Source organism: Homalodisca vitripennis, chromosome X (genome assembly GCF_021130785.1).
Source record: "Homalodisca vitripennis isolate AUS2020 chromosome X, UT_GWSS_2.1, whole genome shotgun sequence".
NCBI lineage: Eukaryota > Metazoa > Arthropoda > Insecta > Hemiptera > Cicadellidae > Homalodisca > Homalodisca vitripennis.
Genome location: NC_060215.1, coordinates 108,004,243 through 108,025,959, shown reverse-complemented (window position 1 = coordinate 108,025,959; position 21,717 = coordinate 108,004,243). Strand labels below are relative to the sequence as shown.

Genomic DNA, 21,717 nt, shown 5'->3' with positions numbered 1-21,717 from the left:
GGCAAATAGCTACGCTTAGCGTATTTCTTGACCTGTCTAAGTCGTTTGACTGTGTGGACCACCAGACTCTCATTTCAAAACTACATGATTGTGGGATACGAGGTACACCACTCTTATGGCTTGATTCGTACCTGAGTTCCCGCCTGCAACAAGTCCATATAAATGGCGTTTCATCAAACAACGCCCTCGTAAAATATGGGGTCCCACAGGGATCAATTCTCGGCCCAGCCCCTTTTATTAATTTATGTTAATGACCTCAGGTCATCTACATCATCTGGCCAAATGATTAAGTATGCAGATGACACAACTCTCTGTTTTCAGAGTAAATGCAGAGCCTCATTGGTAGTGGAATGTTTTGTAAGTGCAAATTCTTGTCTGCAGTTCTTATCTAAGGTCAATCTGCAGACAAATGATTAAAAATCCAATTTCATCTATTTCTTAGGGCGGAGAGTGTCCCATGATTGTGGTCCATCAGTTGTGCTAAATGACATAGTCATTGAGGAACTAAACAGCATTAAATTCTTAGGAATCCACATTGACAAAATTCTAACGTGGGACAATCATGTAGACGCAGTCTGCGCCAAAATGTCCTCGGGCATCGTTGCTCTGAGAAAGTTAGCAGAATTTTGTGCAATTCCTATTCTAAAAATGGCCTATTATGGCCTTGTGTACCCACACATGTCTTATGGCATAACGTTGTGGGGAGGATGCGCAAACACCCACTTCCAAAGGTGCTTTGTCCTGCAGAAGAAAGCAATCCGAATCATCTCGAAAATAGGAATGAGGGAATCCTGCAGGGAGCACTTCAAAAGTCTCGATTTGTTAACGCTCCCATCCCTCTACATGTACGAGACTGTCCTGTACTGTCGTTACAAATGTGAAGTACCGCGGGGCAGAGACGTCCATGACTACAACACTAGAGGGAGGGATGAATTAAGACCAGCGCAGCACAGGCTCCGGGCTTTCGAAGCCCTGCCATCTGAGGTCGGGGCCAAACTTATCAACAAGTTGCCTCTTGAGCTACAGGCTGAAAATGGGCAACCACTGTTTAAGAGGAAGCTAAGGAACCTATTGGTGCAAGGGGCCTTTTACTCCGTCGGCGAGTTCGTGGACCGGGGAGGTTAGATGGTACAACCGTTGAGTGGGGGGTGCCAGGCTTTAGGCCTACACGATAAACCATAATGTTCTCTCTATTTAATTTTGTTTTATTTGAGAAATACAATTTTAAGTGCTTTCTTTTATTTGTTTAGTTTTACATATAACTTTGTAAAACATTACAATATTATTTTATTTAAATACCTACACGACTTGACGCATGCCATGCAATGTTGTAAAAATTGTTATTACGGCAATAAAGAAATTTATATATATATATATATATATATATATGTATATATATATATATATGTATATATATATATATATATATATATATATATATATATATATGATGAGCTATAGTGTGAGAATTTATTAGTAGGTTCGATAAGTAATTCAAGACACTCACATGAAGTAACACATATTTTTTATTTAATTTCAAAATCTAATTTCTTTGGATAGTTTTTAACATTATTAAAAATCAGAAGTATCTTGGTTACGTAACCATTGATTTTAAACAAAAACTTTTATAATCGTTTTTAATAACAAATTAGATTCCAATGATTCTAATGATTAAATTTGTACTTGAATATTATGCTTCAAACTGTTAATTTTCAGATAAATTCCGTAACATATTAAGCACAGAAATGTCTTTATTTTAATATTTCAAACAATTATATTTTACAAACTACTCGAAGAGAGATTTTTTTGTTTAAATATCTAAACGATTACAATTATAAAACTATGAAGGTGAGAGTGTTCTCTCTAAATATATCAACGGTTACATTTTGTCTTAACAAAATTAATTGGTATGCATTTCTTGTGCAAATTAGGAACAATGTACATATCTTATAAAGAAATTTTAAACATTTCTTTTCTATAAAAAACGTATCAATTTTATCTATGCAAATAATCCTTATATTCATTACTTTTAAATATAAGTACTTGCCATGCCACAAAAGCATGAGGCAACATTGCTCCGACTCAGACTCAGGGAGAAGGGTAGGTTCTGATAATACTTGTGTCCCAGGTACTAAGGCTCTAACCTAACTGTGTTCTTCGAGTTGTTGTTGAAAATTTATTTGTTTAATGGGCGCCACCCCTCCGTTGGTAAGGTTGCTGAGGTAACGACGGGGAAGAAACCCTTCCAAAAGCACACAGTAAGGCAGACCCAAAGCCCTAACATTTATTCATGCTCGGTTCACAAGCTATGATATGAACCCCAATACTACACTATTAGTTTCCTGGAAATCCACTAATAGCATCTAAAGTTATTTCACCTTGATAAACTCAAATTTTACTAAACCACTATGTTTTGTGTATCTCGGCACAACTCCATCCTTAAGTGTGAAGTGCTGATAACTAATTGTAATCAAGTCCTGAGGGGACTCTAATTTACCCAGCATAATTATTTAAATTGAATTGGCATATATCAATTTATTCAATCTAATTGTGCTTTTTATATTTTTTAAATTCCACAAAACATATACTAAATTATCAAGGAAAATTAAAATACTGTATATATATCACAAAATCTTGGATTTATTTAAACATGATCAAATTAAGAACCCATTTCAAAATTCCAAAAAAAAAAAAAAAAAAAAAAAAAAAAACAGGAAACATATTCAGCTCATCAACCTGATAAGTATCAGTTCAACTTTCTAATAAACTCAATGAGAGGAAGTAAATATTCTTCATCAGTGACCTTAGGTCAAATTCACAAGTATTCACAACAATTAATTTCAATAGAGTATGATAAATCCCCAGAAATATATCAGAAATCACCATGGCGGACAATAATAAAAATCTATCACAATAATCAATGATCAGTACTTAAAAGCTATAATCAATATTCAATTATGACAATAAACAACAAAGCAGGTGGCCACCGCTGAAAAGAGTACTCATGAAAACAAACATTAAACATTAAAATGAACAGTGAGACATTTAATAACTAACATAATTGACAAATGAAGCGACGAATTGCATCACTGGCAGAGTCCAGAAATGTCCCCTGAAAATGTCCAGAAGTCTCATAACCGCACCAATATGAAATAGAATCGTTGTATTTAACTTTGACTATCACAGTCTCTAAGTCCGTGCTGGGCCAGCCAAATCCAAAATAATATTGATTCAAGTTCACCAAGTGGAAAAGAATGACTATTCTATCACTTATCGGTTCATGACAGGCGATACGGTGAGTGAATAGAAGTCCCAGTGAGTAGGCACGCGGCAGAGGCAGTGCGGTGCGGGGGTGGGGAGGGCCAATGTCACCACGGCCACCGGTCAGCGGCGACGACACGGGAGCGGCGATGCGACGTGATGCTGATGGCTGTGGCTGTCAACCAACCGTTTTCCGTTCGCTTGACGATGTCCGGAACGTAAAAATAAACCCTACATATTCAATAATATATAGTATTTTTGGTAGGCAAATAATTAAACTACAATGGTATAAAACAAATAATTTTGCAGATTCATATTAAACATTTTAATAAATCTATTTACTAAAGCATTTTTTTTATGTGTTTAATTTTATAATATCGATATATATATATTATATATATATAAATATATATATATATATATACACACATATACAGTATATTATTGTTTTCAGTAACTTCAAAACATTTTAATCCTTTTATATAAAATAATACTTGTGCAGCTTAACTGCATCATATCTCCCGAGCTCACAAAATAACATGTAAAAGATAAATGATAATCTAGTATTGGACAGAGTTTGTACAAAATCACAAGTATAAAATAAGGTTATTATTTAGACACATTAGAACTTTACTAAACAAAATCATTAATTGTCATTTAAAAATCATTACTACGAGATATATCAGAGATATGAAACATTAATAAATTTACGAGATATGAAACATTAATAAATTTGGCTCTGTATTATTGCCCACTATTTAGTGGGCAATAATTAAATATTATATACGGACAGTTAGCTAGTAGAGCAGCTAATAACCTGTTCTTAACGACGAAAGGTAAATATTTTTCAAGATAAATATATTGATAACAACACACTCATATTCTGTGGCACAAATAAAATCAAGTTACTGGCAATATTCAATAAGGTTACTGCAATATTCATTGTCATCGAACAATTGTGTACAAACCACAATCGTTGTCTCAAAATTGACAAATTTACAACTTTACATTTTACAAATTAACACCGTTCTTTAAACATACAAAACAAATGAGACATTTATATTCACAAATAAGAACGTACTTGATTTTTTTATATAAATATACATTTACTTTAACATTAGACATTTTAAGGCTACAAAATATTACTGAAACAAATTTTAACTACCTAAATTCTACTCCAAGTTTCTTCCATCAAAATTAATATTGCATAATTGGCTCGTATTCATTTTAAGCCACAGTTAGATTTATATGAGTGAATTTTATATCGCTATACACATTAAACAGACAGTAACTATTTTCATATTCAGCTCTTTCCCCAATAAAATGCAAATTGGGCAGTTTATCACACAACATAGAATATTGACAACACAATAAACGAAACCCTAATTACTTGTAAAATAAGTAATCATACATTAAACATCGTTCCTAATGTGCCACGTGCCTTACTTAGGATTGTCCAAGCATGAATAAAGAGAACCTATTTTAATGATTGCAAAAGTCTAATAATGATTTAAATTTTGAAGCTTTTAAATGTTGCTTTTGACAAAGATTTGAATTATAGAAAATGACGGTCTGCCTTACCTCTAAGCAAATTTTCCCTGAAGAAAATGCTGAAAATCCACGACGTGAAGAGGGCTTCCACAATCCAAGTGAACAGGTCGGCAGCTCATCCACAACAAGCCTAATTGTCGAGACAATTCCATATCACCCGCTCAGGATTAAACTTGCCGGCGCACCACCGGTCTAAGGTCCAAAGTGGTGGCTCTGGCTAGGCGACAGCGCTTACGGCAATTTCTCAGCGCCTACATAACTTTGATAAGCAAATACTGCACGCTCAGCTTTAGGGAATGCATCGGCCAACTTTGCGGCTAGCTACCGCAGTGAAAATGTCTAGTTGGGTGATCAATCCAACTTCCGAAAATGAGGTCCATAAAACATAAACGTTACATACTTTGAAACTTTAGATAACAGATTTAATATGAAGTGATTATTCACTGATACTAATGTTATTTTCTTAATATTTATATACAAAATTCTTAACTTACATAATTATTGGGCACTAACACAAGACACTTTTACGCCTTAATTCTTTTTCACGCACACGAATCACACTCCCGCACACACACACCCGTCTTTTTGTTTACTCCCACTTCTGTTCTCTTTAGTCATATGAGTTTTGATTTTTTTAATAATGTCTTATCCCTTAAAAACCATCTAATCTTTTTTTAGTTCATCAGTCACAAAAACTTTATTTATTTTCTGTGTAGTTTAGATAAATTTTTCAAACTATCCCACAATAACTAAAACAATGCCACTGAAGAGTCGCAAGTAGACCTGACTGGTTCCGAATGTCATTTAGTGTTTACTCTGTAGTTATAATACAATATTATAATGTAACTACTTTATCCAGTGTAAAGATTGACTTAATGGGGAAGGAATGTTATAGTCACTACATGCATCCCCTAAAGTCTGTTTTGATACTCATCGTATACTATGACATAAAGAGTTTGTGGGAAAACGTTAATTCCTTGTAAATATGCAAAGTGAATTTGATTAAACTATCTTCTACATACAGTTCACATGGTAAAAATATTTTTAGAAATCACTTGATACCATAATATAGCCTTTCATCCACTGTTGTTCATGCTGTTTTGAATTAAATAAAGTTATGCATTTCAGAATTTATAACTCCTGCCAAAATGCCAAGAGATAACAAAAGAGTGATGAAACGAAAAATCAGAAAAAATCAGAGTAAACGAAGGATGAAGAGAAATCCTAGAGGCGATCGCATGAGTCGACCTAAGAATGGACCATCAGATTCTTTCAACATTGGGGCATCCAATGTAAGTCAGGCAATTCAAGTCAATAAACATAAGCAAAGCAAGTTGCTTGTAGTGAAGCATCCTCCTTCTTTCTATCAAATTTATGTTTTATTTATACAGGTATGTTAGATTATGATTTATTTACAAGTTCCAACCTAAGTTTTTTTCTGTTGAAAAGACACTATTAGTCAATCGGTTATTTTGATTATTTTAATCAAATGCTCCCTGAGGGCGACAGGACTCGGTCGTCCCCCCCCCCGTTGATGCGCCCCTGAGAACAAGACCACTGTGAAGGGATGCTTGCACAAGCCGGTAATAACAAATATTTTGTCGGTTGAGGTTACAGCTGTTTTGAAATGTTGACATGGTGGCCAGAGGCTAAAGAACTAATTTCTCAACCTATGTTTATGAGACATGTTTTGCTTGAAATCATAAGTATTATCAGCCACAGAAGTTTTTGACATACTTTTTTGAACACCCTGTATATACAACGAAGAAACTAGGCTGTGATATATGTAAACTATTAATCAGTATAATTAATCACTGCTTTGTTGAAAGTAGATTCTCTTCCTAGCTTAAGTTTGCTAAAGTAAAGCCTATTATTAAGGAAAACCTATACCAAGAGATTGAAGAGATAGGAAGAGTGTTAAATTGTGATTAAATTTTAGTTTGTTCTCCAAAATGTTTTAAAAAGTTGCATACATCCTAATTATGAACTTTGTTGAAACCAAGAATATAATTATATGATCAGCAGAGCTTCACATTGGGCCATAGTACTAATACAACAGACTCAAATCTCACAAACAAAGTTGTGGAGACCATGACAGGTCACAGAGTGCTCCAGTTGTGTTTTATGATGTGTCCAAGGCACTTAATTGTGTAACGTGTTAAATTTTATTAGTAAAACCATATAAATCTGTCTTGTAATCAGATCTACACTTTGTGACAGAAAATTGCAAACAGATAGTATGTTTAAATCCTTTAGAAGATAAGGTAATTATTTTAAAAATATCTGTTTATATTGTTTCACTGAGAATATTCAATTAGAATTTAAATAATTTACTCTATTACATGGGATTGTATGATTAACCATAGATTGAGTCAAGGAAACCATACAATTTCCTTAGGTTAGCATTAAGATATGGACCTTCCTTTCATTTACTTGTAGTTTAAAATGTTGGATGCATTGCTGATGTATTGGTAAGTTGCTCATCTGTAAAGTTGGAACTATTAATTTTCAGCAATTGAACCATAACTACCACCACAAGATTCAATACTGTATACATGGTTCATCTTTAAACCCACACTTAGTAATATCACTGTTTACAATTGTGACGCTGTCAACTCTTTAGGTCCAATGGGTGTGCCATTGTGTGCATTGTACTTGCTAGTGGTACTTTGACACATCAGCACATCCTGATGATCAGTAAAACAATAGATTTAATCCTCTATGGAATATTGGAATATATCACATTTGTAACTGTTCATGAAGAATCGCACATTTTCATTATGAAGTTGCTTATTTCTGTCTCCAGGGAACTTTTTAATAGTTCAATGTTTTTAAGCTTTCACCATTTGATATTTTTTATTCTCACATCAGAAGCAAGTTCAAAAGTGAAAGTGATGGTGACTAGGAACAAGTATTTTGCCATTGTAAAGTTATATAATTGCACTGCTAAAAATACTATTGCAGGAAATTACCAGGACCAAGAGGGGTATTAATAACAGTAGCTCTCAGGACTCAAGAAGTTAATACTATAACTTTAGTCACAAACATTCAAGCGTTGATAATGTTTACTTGTTCCAAGGATTGGTGTAGTTGTGTTGAGTTACTGGAATTCTGCATATGGGTAAAGTTTGTATTAAATCATAATGAGTTACAGCTGTTGATCACAAATGTTTAACCGCATTGTTCATCAAGTAAAAAATACTAAACTATCCAGGTCAAGAACTTAATCTAATTTCTCGTAATTATTAGTACTTCTTTATTAAATAAAAAAATTTCACTGTATAAAGAAAACGTGTGATTCCATTTACTGAGAGAGTAAGTATTTACTTCTTAAAGTTGGTTAAGATTATTTCATTGTATAAAATCATATCAAAGCTACCTGTGTGATCTAAATATGGAAAACGTTATTTAAACTTTTATATATAAAACTAATTATATGTTTGTAACTGCCACTAACGTACAAATGTTAACATATATAACTCCATGATACCACATGAACCACAGAAACTCATGTTACTAGTGATCTACTAAACTCACTGATATTGAGACCTAGTAAAACCACTTACTCAGAGTATCATCCACCACAGCAAAGTAGTAGATGACTGTCAGTATATCTCGATTTCCATTGGTCTTTGATATTCGCACAACTGCTACATGGCTTGCTTGTTCACTGGTATTCATGGATTTTAGATGCATTGTAAACCCAAATTACTGTGAACATGTTTTCCAGCTTGTTTGAGACAAGGACTTTGAACAGGCCCCTGTCTAGCTGCAACTAATTTATGTCATTCAAAAGAATCAGGCGGGCTTAATTTTTCAATGAGTTACAGGTTACCATAACTTGCTCATATTTTGGGTGAGAGAAGGGCAACACTACTATTTGTGAATCAGCAAGAGAAACTGTGGGGGTTTTGTTACTGTAGCTAGTTTTGTGATATCGAAATGTGACATGGGATAGGTTGTTCTGTTTATGTAGTACATTTGGTGCTTGTCTCCGACCAACAAAGCTTTTGTACTCCAGAAAGAACACAGACAAAAAGGATTTCCCCAGCATGTAGCATTTAAGCTTCATTTATTATGAGCCTACTATAATTATCCTCTTCCTTTATAGGGTTTGTCGAGTTTATTAATAAGAAGGAATTCATTATTCTACAAGAGCCCTTAAGTGACTTGTGGCTATCATCCTGGTCCTTCTGCTTTAATCAGCATCGGAAATCAATTGCTGCTTTCTTTTGTTGGAAAGAGAACCAGGTTATTGTTGGAGAGGTTAGAGATAATAAATATTGTTTTGCCACATTCAGGTACACCTTGCACTAGCTGGAGTTGGGTGTCAGGAATTTTTCAATATCGACTTTTTATGCTGTTGTGTAGCATTAATTAATTCATTACCTCCGTTTCCTCTGACAGTAGAATAATTGTATTTGCAGTCTCTGTATTGGTTTCAAATTTAGTCTTTAGCTTGACATAGGTAAGCACTACAAATCGCATCCCATCAAAGATATAACTGTTCTGTTATTTGGTATTACAATGTAACAGAAGTTTCCTAGTAGTGAGGTCGATTACATCATAGTTATGTTTTAATGTGAAATCTGTCCTTCAGCTCTTGATTGGATAGTGAGTTTTATTTTAGGGAGTTTGTTTTGTACAGCTCAGAAAACTTCTTTAGCAAAGAATCCCTCTGTTTGTCTCCACAACTACTATTGTTCTTTCATTGCTGCTTGAATTAAGGCCTGGGTCTTGTTTACAGTTATTTCTGATGTTGAATCTGTGGTGTTAGAGGCTGTTGTAATAGAAATTTGAACAGTTTGTTTATATGTGTTGAAACATGTTCCTCCTTTTCCCCATGTGCTATAGATAGTTGTTTCACTGTTGCTTGCATACCGAGATAGATTTAGTTGGAGTTTAAATCTGGGAATTAAAGTCAAAGAGGGCTTTGTAACCAATATCACAACGAATTAAGACACTGTTTAAAACTGTTTTAGAATTTTGCAATTTTGTTTTTGCAGTGTGCGCCATGCTGTGAAAGGCCTCTTTCTTACCGTGCACTCCATTATATCAAGGTCCCCCTTTGTACACTTTCCTCAGAACGTCATATGTAAAGTAGGTTAGAAAAATATAAAAGTTTTGATTCTGAATCGATGCAGAATCCTGTAGTGTTTTAAACTAAGAATGTGAAATGATAAATGATTTTGTTTTGTTACTGTAAGGCAAATCTGGCCAATAGGATCAGCCAGCTAAACATTTGAAACCATCCTTACCAACGGTCAAACATTTTAAGTGATATTAAAATGTATAAATATTTTTAAGGAAGACATATTTTTTAAACTAAACAAATTAAAAGATAAACACAAACTTGCATATTTGTTTATGGTGGAAAAGGGGACATCTGCTCATCAGTTTAGCAGATTACATTGATTATTTTTTTGTTGACACAATGGTGTGATGTCCTAGTGATACACTAATGTACCGTCTAGATTGTCTTATGTTAGATAACCACTACTATTTATAAAAATATACATAACCTATGTGTATATTCTGTATATAATATATTAATAATTACAAGAGTTGTATTAAAAGTTATTTGACTTACATGCTCTCAGTAATATACAAAACTTACCTTTTATGAAAATCTGTTGTTTACTATTTCATCAACTGCTGTACAGATTATATTTAGAAACAACCCAACTTTAACAATCCTATCACACCACAAATACTTTGTGTTTGTAGGATATTATATTCAGTTCACAGAGGAAATTAATTTTTACAGCATTTGTTATGTGATACATTAATGCACTAATATATTTTAACAGTTTTAGAGATGTATGTTGTCTCTTCACTGCATTTTAGAAAATATATGATACATCTAGAGCAAGAATTTATACTTTCCATTTGGATTTAATTTATATGTTGTAGGAAAATAATGAATCAATCCAATAAATATAAAAAATAATGAACTAACCTTACTAAATACTCTAATTACTACTTGTTTATTGTTCTGCCTACTAAAATGATCTACTGCTTCGGATCTGTTCTAATTTAAACTCTTTGCAACAGACTAGTGAAGTGGCAACACTGTCAGGTGAAGAGGTTCCTCTGAACAAGAGTGCTCCTGAAGAAGAAATACACAAAGTCATAGGTTCTGATGATATTCAACAGGTATGCAATATATACAATAGAATGAATATATAATCCTGTATTTCGTAATTTGATAACTAAATAAATTTCAAAAAGCAATGCCAATAATATACTATATTTGTAATAAAATCATTTTACAGTACACCTTTTATTTTAGGAGTGATAGTTTTCCCAAAAACTCTATCTGTAGTAGAAAATCAACTTGAAAACTGTATGGATTCTATGAACGTCCATTTTTGTGTGGAATAATATAAGCCTCCTAGATAACACTGATGTTTTCAGGATTACAACCTCCCCCTCACACCAATGTTTGCAGAAAATAAATATATTTATATGCAAGAACAAAGTTTTTATGATCTTCCAGAAAATCTAGGCAGACAGACAGGCAATGTATCATAAAATATATTACCTATATCTTTATCCTTGTTACATGGTTAGGCAATGTATCATAAAATATATTACCTATATCTTTATCCTTGTTACATGGTTGGCATAGTTAATATGTTTCCTATAAATACAAAAATTGTTATCTTTAATATTGAGCTCAACTATTTTTTTTCTATAAAAAGTCACATTATATTTATGAACTGTAGTTTCTAAATCAACAGTATCTACAATAGATAACCAGTAAACTCCTTTATACTCTGTATATTTTTTCTATGACAGAAATATTTGTATTTATTGATAATTGTACTTTCTTTAATCTTTGTTTAAAGTTTGTTTGTTACAATGGAAGGTTTGAGAGGATAACAGGATTTCAGATATTTCACCTCGTTATGGTTACAAAAGGTAGCCTATAACACAACGTTTGAGGATAGATTCCAATCTTCAAAAGTTTTTTTGTACCTTTTGTAACCATAAGGATGGCAAACATCCGAAATCCTGCTTTCCTGATTGTTTCATTTAAATAATGCTTTAGTTACGGTATTTCCTGTTTAAATTAGTGTCAACAATCTTAAATTGTTAATCAACAGTATTTATCTATTTTGATAAAAGAAGTTTATATCTTGTCCAAATGAGATACAGATTAATTTATTTCAACTGAAATACATTTCCATTTCATAGCCATTAACACAACAGAGGACAAACACCAACAATTTAATATGCAGTCAAAAACAGATAAAAAAATGCATTATAGTTTATTATTACTTATTTATTTACTTTAGAATCTGATTTTGAAATAGTTTAAATTTTTGTTATGTATAAGGTGAGGTGGGATAGTTTTCCCATCATCCCACTATTATAGAAAACAATACGGTATATTCTTTCGACGTAAACATGGTTTCTATGATATCCAATATTACTTGAAATTATCAAATCATGCAGCAGTGCTTGGACATCATAAGTATTATAAGATGCATCCATGGTATAAGACGTGATAGGTTGTCTCATTACTTCAAGCATTTCATAACATGTATACAACTTTAACAAACATATATACTTTCCATTATTATTTAGTTTATACTTTCTATGAATTGAAGAGTCGATCCCACAATTACACATAACCTGTAGTAATTATTAGATGAATTATGTATCCTAACTATTGCAATAATCTACAGTTAGGTACTTTTTGTCATTTTAACTCTTTTATAACATATGGATGAAGAGGCAAAACCGTCGCTTGAGGAAATTCACCTGCCTGACAACAATGTTGCTGAAGATGAATTCTCAACATTATCGGAGGTATTTAATATATACTAAACAAATAATTATATTCTTGTAGGTCTTGGTTTAATACATACATCATTTTTAAATTAGATGTTGAATTTTAAGTACCACTAATATAGTATACCGGATACAGTCATACTACAGAGCACATGTTTTATAGTCTATAGGTACATCAAAAAAAAAAAAAAAATCAAAAATCGTTTATTCTCCAAAAAATTACAAATGATATAATTATATTAATATATTCATTGTCTAAAAATATACAATTACCATAAATATTTGGGTTTTAACGTATATTGTGTAAAATAAATTTATATTTTTCTAATTTAATTATTTGAGAAATATTCTCACATGGGCTATTAAAGCCTGTGCGTGAGAACGAGTCACCACAAAGTACTTGATTGGTATTTCAAACCTTAAAAATGTTGTTATATCTTATTAAGTAAAAAAATTAAATAAAATAAAGTAAAAATAATGTTTTGTAGAATGAAAAATAAAACTAAAGTGAGAATGTATCTAGATGAAGTAAGTGAATAGAAATAATTATTAGAAGGACAAACGACCAACTGTCGGAGATCAAGACCACGGACAGGCCTTGGTGCAACTCTTAGTTAACAGACGGACATCGGAAAAACTGCGTACAAAAATTCACCATTCCTTATCATCGAGGGTTGTTATCTATATTTATGGCATCAACGTATTAGTCTCGCATGACCTCCCCCAGAAGACACACACACTCAAGTTCACAAACGCGCGCGCGCGCGCGCGCGCAAACGCTCGCGTGCAGCACACACACACACACACACACACACACACACACACACACACACACACACACACACACACACACACATTCGCACACACATATTTACACAAAAACTAAAAACTCGCTCACACTATATTACTTATTTTCTAATATTTACTTACAAGCCAACATACATACAATCTTATTAGCTATATACTTCCAAACAAACCCAAATGCTTCCAGTATATTTCAAACATACTCACGCTTACATCCTTACATGCCTGTTACACCAACACTTTATATTCATTTTTCCGCCTCCCATCCCAACCCACATCATCTATTGTCTATAATTTGATGTAATTAAGAATTCAGTACGATCTCTTCCCACCAAATTTAGCCAATTAATAATTCTTCTTTTTAAAGAAAACATTGTTATATAATTAGTATTTTTTTATGGAATCCGGCAATTTATTAAAAATAATGTGTGCTATGTAATATGTATTAGTAGTAGAGAAGGTTTTAATTAATCTCGGAATTCTAGTCTGTCCTGTAGTAGCGTATCTTGTGGAATATTCATGAGGCAAAGAGTCAAATAGGTTTGATTGATGTTTAAAAACGTAAATAACAAGTGCTTTGATGTAAAGCTGTCTAACATCCAAAACTTGCATTTCATTGTACAAAGCATCCGAAGAGTACCTTCGACACCTCCCCAATGCCGCCTTCATAATAGATTTCTGTGTGACGAGAAGCCGATCTATAACTGTCCTGTAAGCACCCTCCCCATGCTAAAATCCCCCCCTCAATAATTGACTGCACATATGCGAAATATGCCATCCTAATTTCTCTAATTGTCAGCACTTCATGTAATTGTTGAAAAGCGAAAATCATTTTCCTTAATCTCTTATTTATATAACTTACGTGTACAGTCCACGTCAATCGATTACCAAACATAACGCCAAGATATTTATACTCATTAACACGGTCAATTATGTCACAAGGGCAATCAGTATTACGAGTGAAGTCGTCGCATACGTGGAGCTTAATACTATTAATCGAAGTGTCGCTGGATTCACGTAATGATAAGGGCATAAATTTTGTTTTAGCAACGTTCAAGGTTAACAAATTTTGATCAAACCATTTTTTTATTTTTGACATACTTTGAGCTGCTTTTACGAAAATATCGTCCCACGTTTCCGCTTGGAATAAAATTGCAGTGTCATCAGCAAAAAGATACAAGCTACCAGAAATATTGATTTTTGAAATATTATTCATGTAAATTAAAAATAATAATGGTCCAAGAGTACTCCCCTGGATTACACCATAGTTGACGGGTTTCAGGTTACTATTAACACCATTGATAGTTGTAAACTGCTCTCTGTTAGCCAAGTATGTTTGGAACCAGTTAAATGATGTTCCACGTACGCCAATCAAATGAAGTTTCTGAAGTAATTTTTTCCTGTCTACCGTATCAAATGCTTTTGCTAGATCTAGAAATATTAATAAACATCGGTTACCTTTGCTTAATGCCAAATTGATATCTTTCGTTACTGAGAACAGCGCATCGGCCACATTTTTAGATCTCCTGAACCCGAACTGGCGGTCTGTCAGAATATTTAGTCTTTCAATATAATCCGTGAGTTGATTTCTTACAATTTTCTCTAACACTTTAGAGAAGACACTAATCAAGCTAATTGGACGCAGGTTCATTAAATATTGAGGAAAATTAACACATGCCATTAACAATATCACATCTTCAAAAAACTACCATAATTGTGTAGAGTGGTACAACCCTACTACAAAAGACTGGTGTTTGTAGGAGTAACAATATCCTCTCTCACTACAGTTTTGGTTGATAATCAGTGTTTGTGAATGCAAGTACAAATTGTCTACAGTCTTTCTGACTAGAATAAGCTTGACAGACAATCGTGCTTTTGTGATTTATTGGGTTTGACATCTAGACATCGACTATTAAGTCCCCCACTCACACAATGCAGAATTGCTCCGAGTTCTGCAACTCACTCACTACTGTTACAACTGATCACGTTGCTTTGCAACAGCTACTGCAAAACATGCTTTGTACCGAGTGCTTGTCTGTCCTGAGAGTATAAGTTACCTCAAACTAAAAGTACCCGTTACATATTACTGTTACAGGTTCTTTTATGACACAGATACTTTACACATTTACTGCTGTTTATGTTACAAACCACTCCTACCCGTTTACCAGTAATGTTGTATAGTAACATTATTTTGTAATCATATTAGTATGTAAGAACATGTAGCCATGATTGTATGTATTATTTAATGTGTACCAATAACTGGAATAATGTTAGCGTGAGAAGAGTAGACGTTAGATAAGTAATAGATATACAACATTATCATTAACAAATTGTCACTGCTCACACAGCAATCTACAGATCATTAGCACTTTGGACAATGATATGTACAGAGCGATAATCGCTCTTAATGGGTTGTGTTATTTAAGCCCTGCGAGGCACAGCAGTAGTCATCAGTCTCCGCAGACTGCACAGCGAGGAACCGGTCGCGGTAGTAGGCAGAATAGTTAGATGTTGGAATTGTGAAACATAAGTACCACAAAGTATAGTGTTAATAGTTTATTCTCAGTAGTAATTTTATACAGGTGTTTTCATTTTACATGTTGTGAACAGAGTTGTGCCAAGTGACTATTTTCACTAAACTTATTTTAACCCGATGTACCAAGTCATCTCTTGAGTTCCTACTATTCAAGGGGAACATTGTTACGGGTTATCTTGCCACTCGGGTAGCCCGCTAACCGTCCCCGCAACAGTAACAGTAAATAGAACCTGTAGCAGTTTATGAGTATTTTGTAACATATGATCCTAAATCAGTACTAGCACTTTATGTACTCGGATACTGAAAGTACTGGGTACAGGTAGTAGCCACAAGTAATAGTAAGAATTAACCTCACTGCATGACGGTGAAATTAAAATATTTAGAACTTGAACAAAGTTTAATTATTATATATACAATGCCTTGTACTTTGTAAATTTAAATAATTATGTAGTTATATTTGAATATTATTATAATTATAATAATTATTATAAATTAATTATAATATTAATTATAAAGTTTAAAAATAAATGGTATGATTATTCGAAAAGAGTATTTAAATTAGGAATATTAGGCAATCGATTATTTTTAAATTATCCCCCCATCGGTGCACATTTGGTGACAGTTTCCCCCATCCCTCCAACTGCTGTAGAAAATCAATGAATGCTTTAGACTAAATTTGTGAACTTTGTCGACCGTGTAACACGTCAGCACACTGCCTCTACGGGAAGTAACTTGACAGCATCCCAGTAAGGAGAGATATTATCAACCTGTATCAGGTTAAAAATGATCCTGAGGGCTGAGTTCTGCAGCTTTTGGATTTTGCCAATGACCTCTCTCAAAATGATGTTCCCATAAGCAAGTAGACAGTAGTACAAGGCTGAGGAATAACGTCTTCATAAGCCTCAATTTCGCAGTCTCTGGCAGTAAAAATCTGAATCTGCACGAACCTTTCAATCTGCTGATTGCACGCTGGGTAAGAAGCGAAATGTGATCGGAATAAGTGAGACCACGATCCAACATGACACCAAGAGTCTTAACTCTATTAAATCGGCCAAACTTTCACCATTGAGTACCACCACCTCCCCTCTCTCGCTTTGGGTCTGTAACAGATTGTGAGAAGTAATCCACAGGACCGTGTATTTGCTTTTATTAATTCTTTTGTAAAAAAAAAACACAAAATAGTTGAATCATAAAAAGGTAATGGGTCTGTGGTGTAGTGGTAGTGCACTCACCTGACAAGTGAGAGATCCCCAGGTTCCTGGGTTTGAGTCCTGGCAGAGCAAGTACTTTTTTGATTCAAAGTTTAATAAAGTTATATATATATATATATATATATATATATATATATATATATATATACATACACTTTATCATGAACATTACATTGTTTACTAGAAATATATATATATATATATATATACATACACTTTATCATGAACATTACATTGTTTACTAGAAAACATCTCTAATCTATTACCTTTAATAAAACTTTGTTCAGTGACTTCAATTACTGTTAATATATACAACGAGTAGGATAAATCAGACAGGCTTAAGGTCACGAGAGGGGACAACATCATTGATGACTCGTACTTCTCCTTCACTAACATCAGTGTATACTAGTGTAAAGTATTGTCGGATTTGGTTTGGGAGACGTCCCAATCCTTTTCACTATGGTAATTCACAACATTTTGTAATGCAGTATTGATATGACAAAGTATTAATAGATATTTGAATTAGACTATCAGACTAAATATGAGCATACGGTTCATTATCCATTTTGAGTGAAAAGCAATTAATATTAACCAATGTTTTAGACATTTATGAGATAACAGTCAGCTTTTCACTAGAAGTAAGTAGGCATTTAGAAAACCAAGAAATATTGTTACTAAAATCCTTGACTACTAACAAAGTTCTTTACAACACTTGTGATAAAAAATAGACAGTTGTTTTCAATGTTCCATAATCAAATCAATACTCCACTGTTTTTATAATTAGTCTAAGATTCAACTCATTACTTGTTCACAGGATGTGCTCCATTGTTGTTCTGCCTCAATGTCAACTCAAAAACAGTCCAACACTCAAACAGTCGAGACCTGCATCAAGGCAGAGTTGCAACCCGAGAAAGAAAATTAAAAATAAGTTGAAATAATTTGAGTTTTAATTTGTTTGCTTGTATTTTCTATGACATTATCTTATTAATAGACTACTGTTTAAAATAGTAGTACATCTTCTACGTTTCTGTGTGAATTCTTTAGTTAGTAAGTATGATTTTTCTTCCAGTACCACCTCTTGATATATCATTATAACGTAAGTGCTTGTTATTGAAATATGAAAATTCATTTTATAACCTTAACAAAAAAAGAGTAAAGAAAACGTTATATCACATTTTCTGAATATGTATCAGTTCATTTAACACTATTTCAACACTGTTTTTTACTTCTATTACATTGGTTTTAGTACAGGTCTCGTCATTATTGAAGCTGTTAATAATAGATCTACTGTAATGTTATAAAGGAAAATTTTATTTTCTTATTGTTAAAATTATAAAATAAATTAATTAATCACAAACCACCATTTTACATCATGTTAACCATACAAGAAACAATAATATTTTATTTTCTAACAATATCCTCTTAGCATGTTTAAGCCAAAATATGATTTTCAAAGTCATTTTGCAGCAGCATTTAATCAACTAAATTCCTTTATCTCATCTTATTAAAAGAATAGTATAAATTTTGCCTAATACAGACAATATACTGTACCATAATTACCCATATATACAAACTAGGTAGCCTCAAAGGGAGGCTTTTGACAACAAGAATAAATATTTACTTCAGTAGTTAAATTAATTGAAAAGTACAAACTAATTGCAACGAATTGTGTTTTAAGTGTTTCACAACATTCACATTAAATGGCACACATGTACCCAGCGTACACATATATTTATGCTCTGAATGCAAAGTTAACCAAATTAATTTACAGTGTAGGGGGAATGATTTACTACTAAGTCACTAGTTCTACAATATCTGAAACTGCTTTTAAGCTGTTTGATGTACTTGTAAGAAGACCATCTGGTGTGTTGCTGTTTCTAAGTAACTGTGCCTTCCTTATACATCAATCTGTTAGTATTGGCACTAGAATTTCGAATGTAATCTGCAATTGTTGGTGAACATCGTGAACAGTATTGGGCCCAAAACAGATCCCTGAGGCACATTTAGTACTGGTAGTGGTTAGAGAATGGCAAAATATGGTTATTCCACTGGTAGTGGTTAGAGAATGGCAAAATATGTTTATTCCATTGGTAGTGGTTTACAATGGCAAAATATGGTTATTCCATTGGTAGTGTAAATGATGTCACTTAGATTGTCCAGTAAGGTAACTTGCAAAACATTTATTTGCTAAGCCATTCATCCCAACATGTTCATGTCATTTTACAATCAGCTCATGACCAAGGCAAAATAACACATTGCTGAAACCTAGAAAGAGGTCAGAAATAAATTGCTATTCATGTATTTGGTCTATGGTATACTTAACAAGGCTAATAATTGTCGATTTGCCTTTACTCTTTTGGTGCTAAGTATCTTTTGATATTGCATTTGTAAAGTGATAGGGTTTCGTGGCAGATTGTATCCCAAAAGTGCTAAGCTAAACGGACAGTTTTGTAGAGGTTTACTTGAACATTCATATCAACATAAAGTAGCAAGGTATTGACCTAGTATTTATATTTTAAGCAAACAATGTAATCTACCAAATAAAAAGATAAATGTTAATATAAATCCAAAAACAAATATTTAATAAAATAAACTTATATGTGAATATTTTTAATTGTATTTAATTTCGACAAAACCTATCTAGAATCTACAACTGCTATACATAAATATATTTTTAAAGTGCATATTATTACAAATATATTTAACAATGCCAATAAAATATATTTTGTTACTGGAACTATAAATAAATTATGGTTTACTTACATTTAAGATTGTTTGGATCAGAAATATCTTGCAGTTGACTACACTGTCTAGCATATAAAAATACACTCTATTGCTTTCTTTATTCATAAACAAACAAGCAAAATGAAAGTTTATACAAGAATTGAAATTAAAACTGATATTTATACTATGCAAATTTATTTGTGTTACTGTAGTACGTTTACTGGCACACATTAAACTAATGTGTAGGCCGACATCCCTTGCAAATTCCACAACCGCATTTTCAGTGAATTTGAACTGTTTTTAAAAATTACCCGTAATAATAACAATTAACTACTGACGAGAACAGCTGTTATTAGTAACTCCGCAGTAGCTGTGGTCCAGTCAAACATATGAGAACTGGAGTTTACTGTTGACTCCTTACATAACTCCTCGCTATGGTGAACATTGAAACAAAGAAAATATTGCAGCAATACGTACAAGGTATAACAAGTATGAAATGCTTAAGCTATTGTAGGCACTTGTAATAAAGTAAAGTAGAGGAGGCCATACATTCTGCTTTAGAGTGGGGTTACTGTATTAATCGTAACACAATACACTATATGAATATATTAGTGCACATTTCTTTCATTACAGTAATGATAATAGTTTTAAGGCAATAGTTTATAAGGTTCTTTTGAATATTAATAATGAAGTCAAACAATGTTATATTCTGTACATACAAACTGTGCTCATACTCCAATCTAATATGTAGGAGCACTAGATGTAACAAAACACACACTGAGTCATTGTATTGTTGTTTCACTACCACATTATATAGTAACAAGGTATAGGAGCAGTAATCTAAGACGAAAGAAGTATAGGTAATGTCCTATACTTTATCTACACTTGAGGAAAGGATAACTGTGTTCATACTCTGCGTCTGACATGTAGGAGCACTATATATAACAAAACACTTACTGAGTCACTGTATTGTTGTGTCACTACTACAGTATACAGTATCAAGGTATAGGAGCATGTATCTAAGATGAGAAGAGTATAGGTGATGTCATATACTTTATCTACACTTGAGGAAAGAATAACTGTGCTGATGGATTTGTATCAGAGAACTCTTGTAGCTTCCTAGAAAGCATGGATTTTAATTTGTTTGATTCTAACTTCTTAGCTGCTTCAGATATGACAAACTAGTGTTCAACGAGGCAGTTATCTCAACTGCAGCATTTGAACTAAATTTACCTGCAGAGGTCAATTTTAAACAGGGATAACGTTGTGGTTACCGGTTTCCTTTCAACATATAATTTCCATTCCTATATACCATAATTATCCTCAATCCGAGTTATGATAATTGCAAAGGTGTTTTACTCAGAAAGACGGTAGTAGGACTCAACAGATAATATAAAGTTAGGAATTTATAAAGAGGAGGACTGTAAATTTAGGATTGTAAAATAAGGTTGTTTAATGCCTACAGATGTTATTCTCGTATACGAGGATGGAAATCACATTTACATACGTGCTTATCTAGGCACTCTCATTTTTGCCAAATCAGTATCAGAGATAGCATAGATAGTGCTTTTGACCCGTGCTTTTGACTTATTGCACTACTGTTTTAAAAATCATTAGAAGTTAAAAACTCAAAGATATTTTGACTGAAAATGTAACATTAAAACATTTTCGTTGAACATTAGTTTCTAGGACTACAAATGTATGTTCAGTAAAACTACATATAATATAAGTTATTATTGTTATTCATACTTATGTAAGTTTTCAAAGAAACATTCTTGCATTTAGGTTTCGAGTCCCCAAGGTTCATTGAACAATACCATAATGTTTGTA

The 21,717-nt window shown here is 33.0% G+C and overlaps 1 protein-coding gene across 1 annotated transcript; it reads left to right on the top strand.

The window, feature by feature from the left end:
• The first annotated feature begins 5,943 nt into the window (after positions 1 to 5,943).
• LOC124369788 lies at positions 5,944 to 19,762 on the top strand. Its single transcript, XM_046827887.1, has 3 exons — positions 5,944 to 6,104; positions 10,867 to 10,968; positions 17,978 to 19,762. The coding sequence occupies exons 1-3, from the start codon at positions 5,961 to 5,963 to the stop codon at positions 18,083 to 18,085; spliced, it is 354 nt and encodes a 117-aa protein (XP_046683843.1). The 5' UTR covers positions 5,944 to 5,960; the 3' UTR covers positions 18,086 to 19,762.
• The last annotated feature ends 1,955 nt before the right edge of the window (positions 19,763 to 21,717 follow it).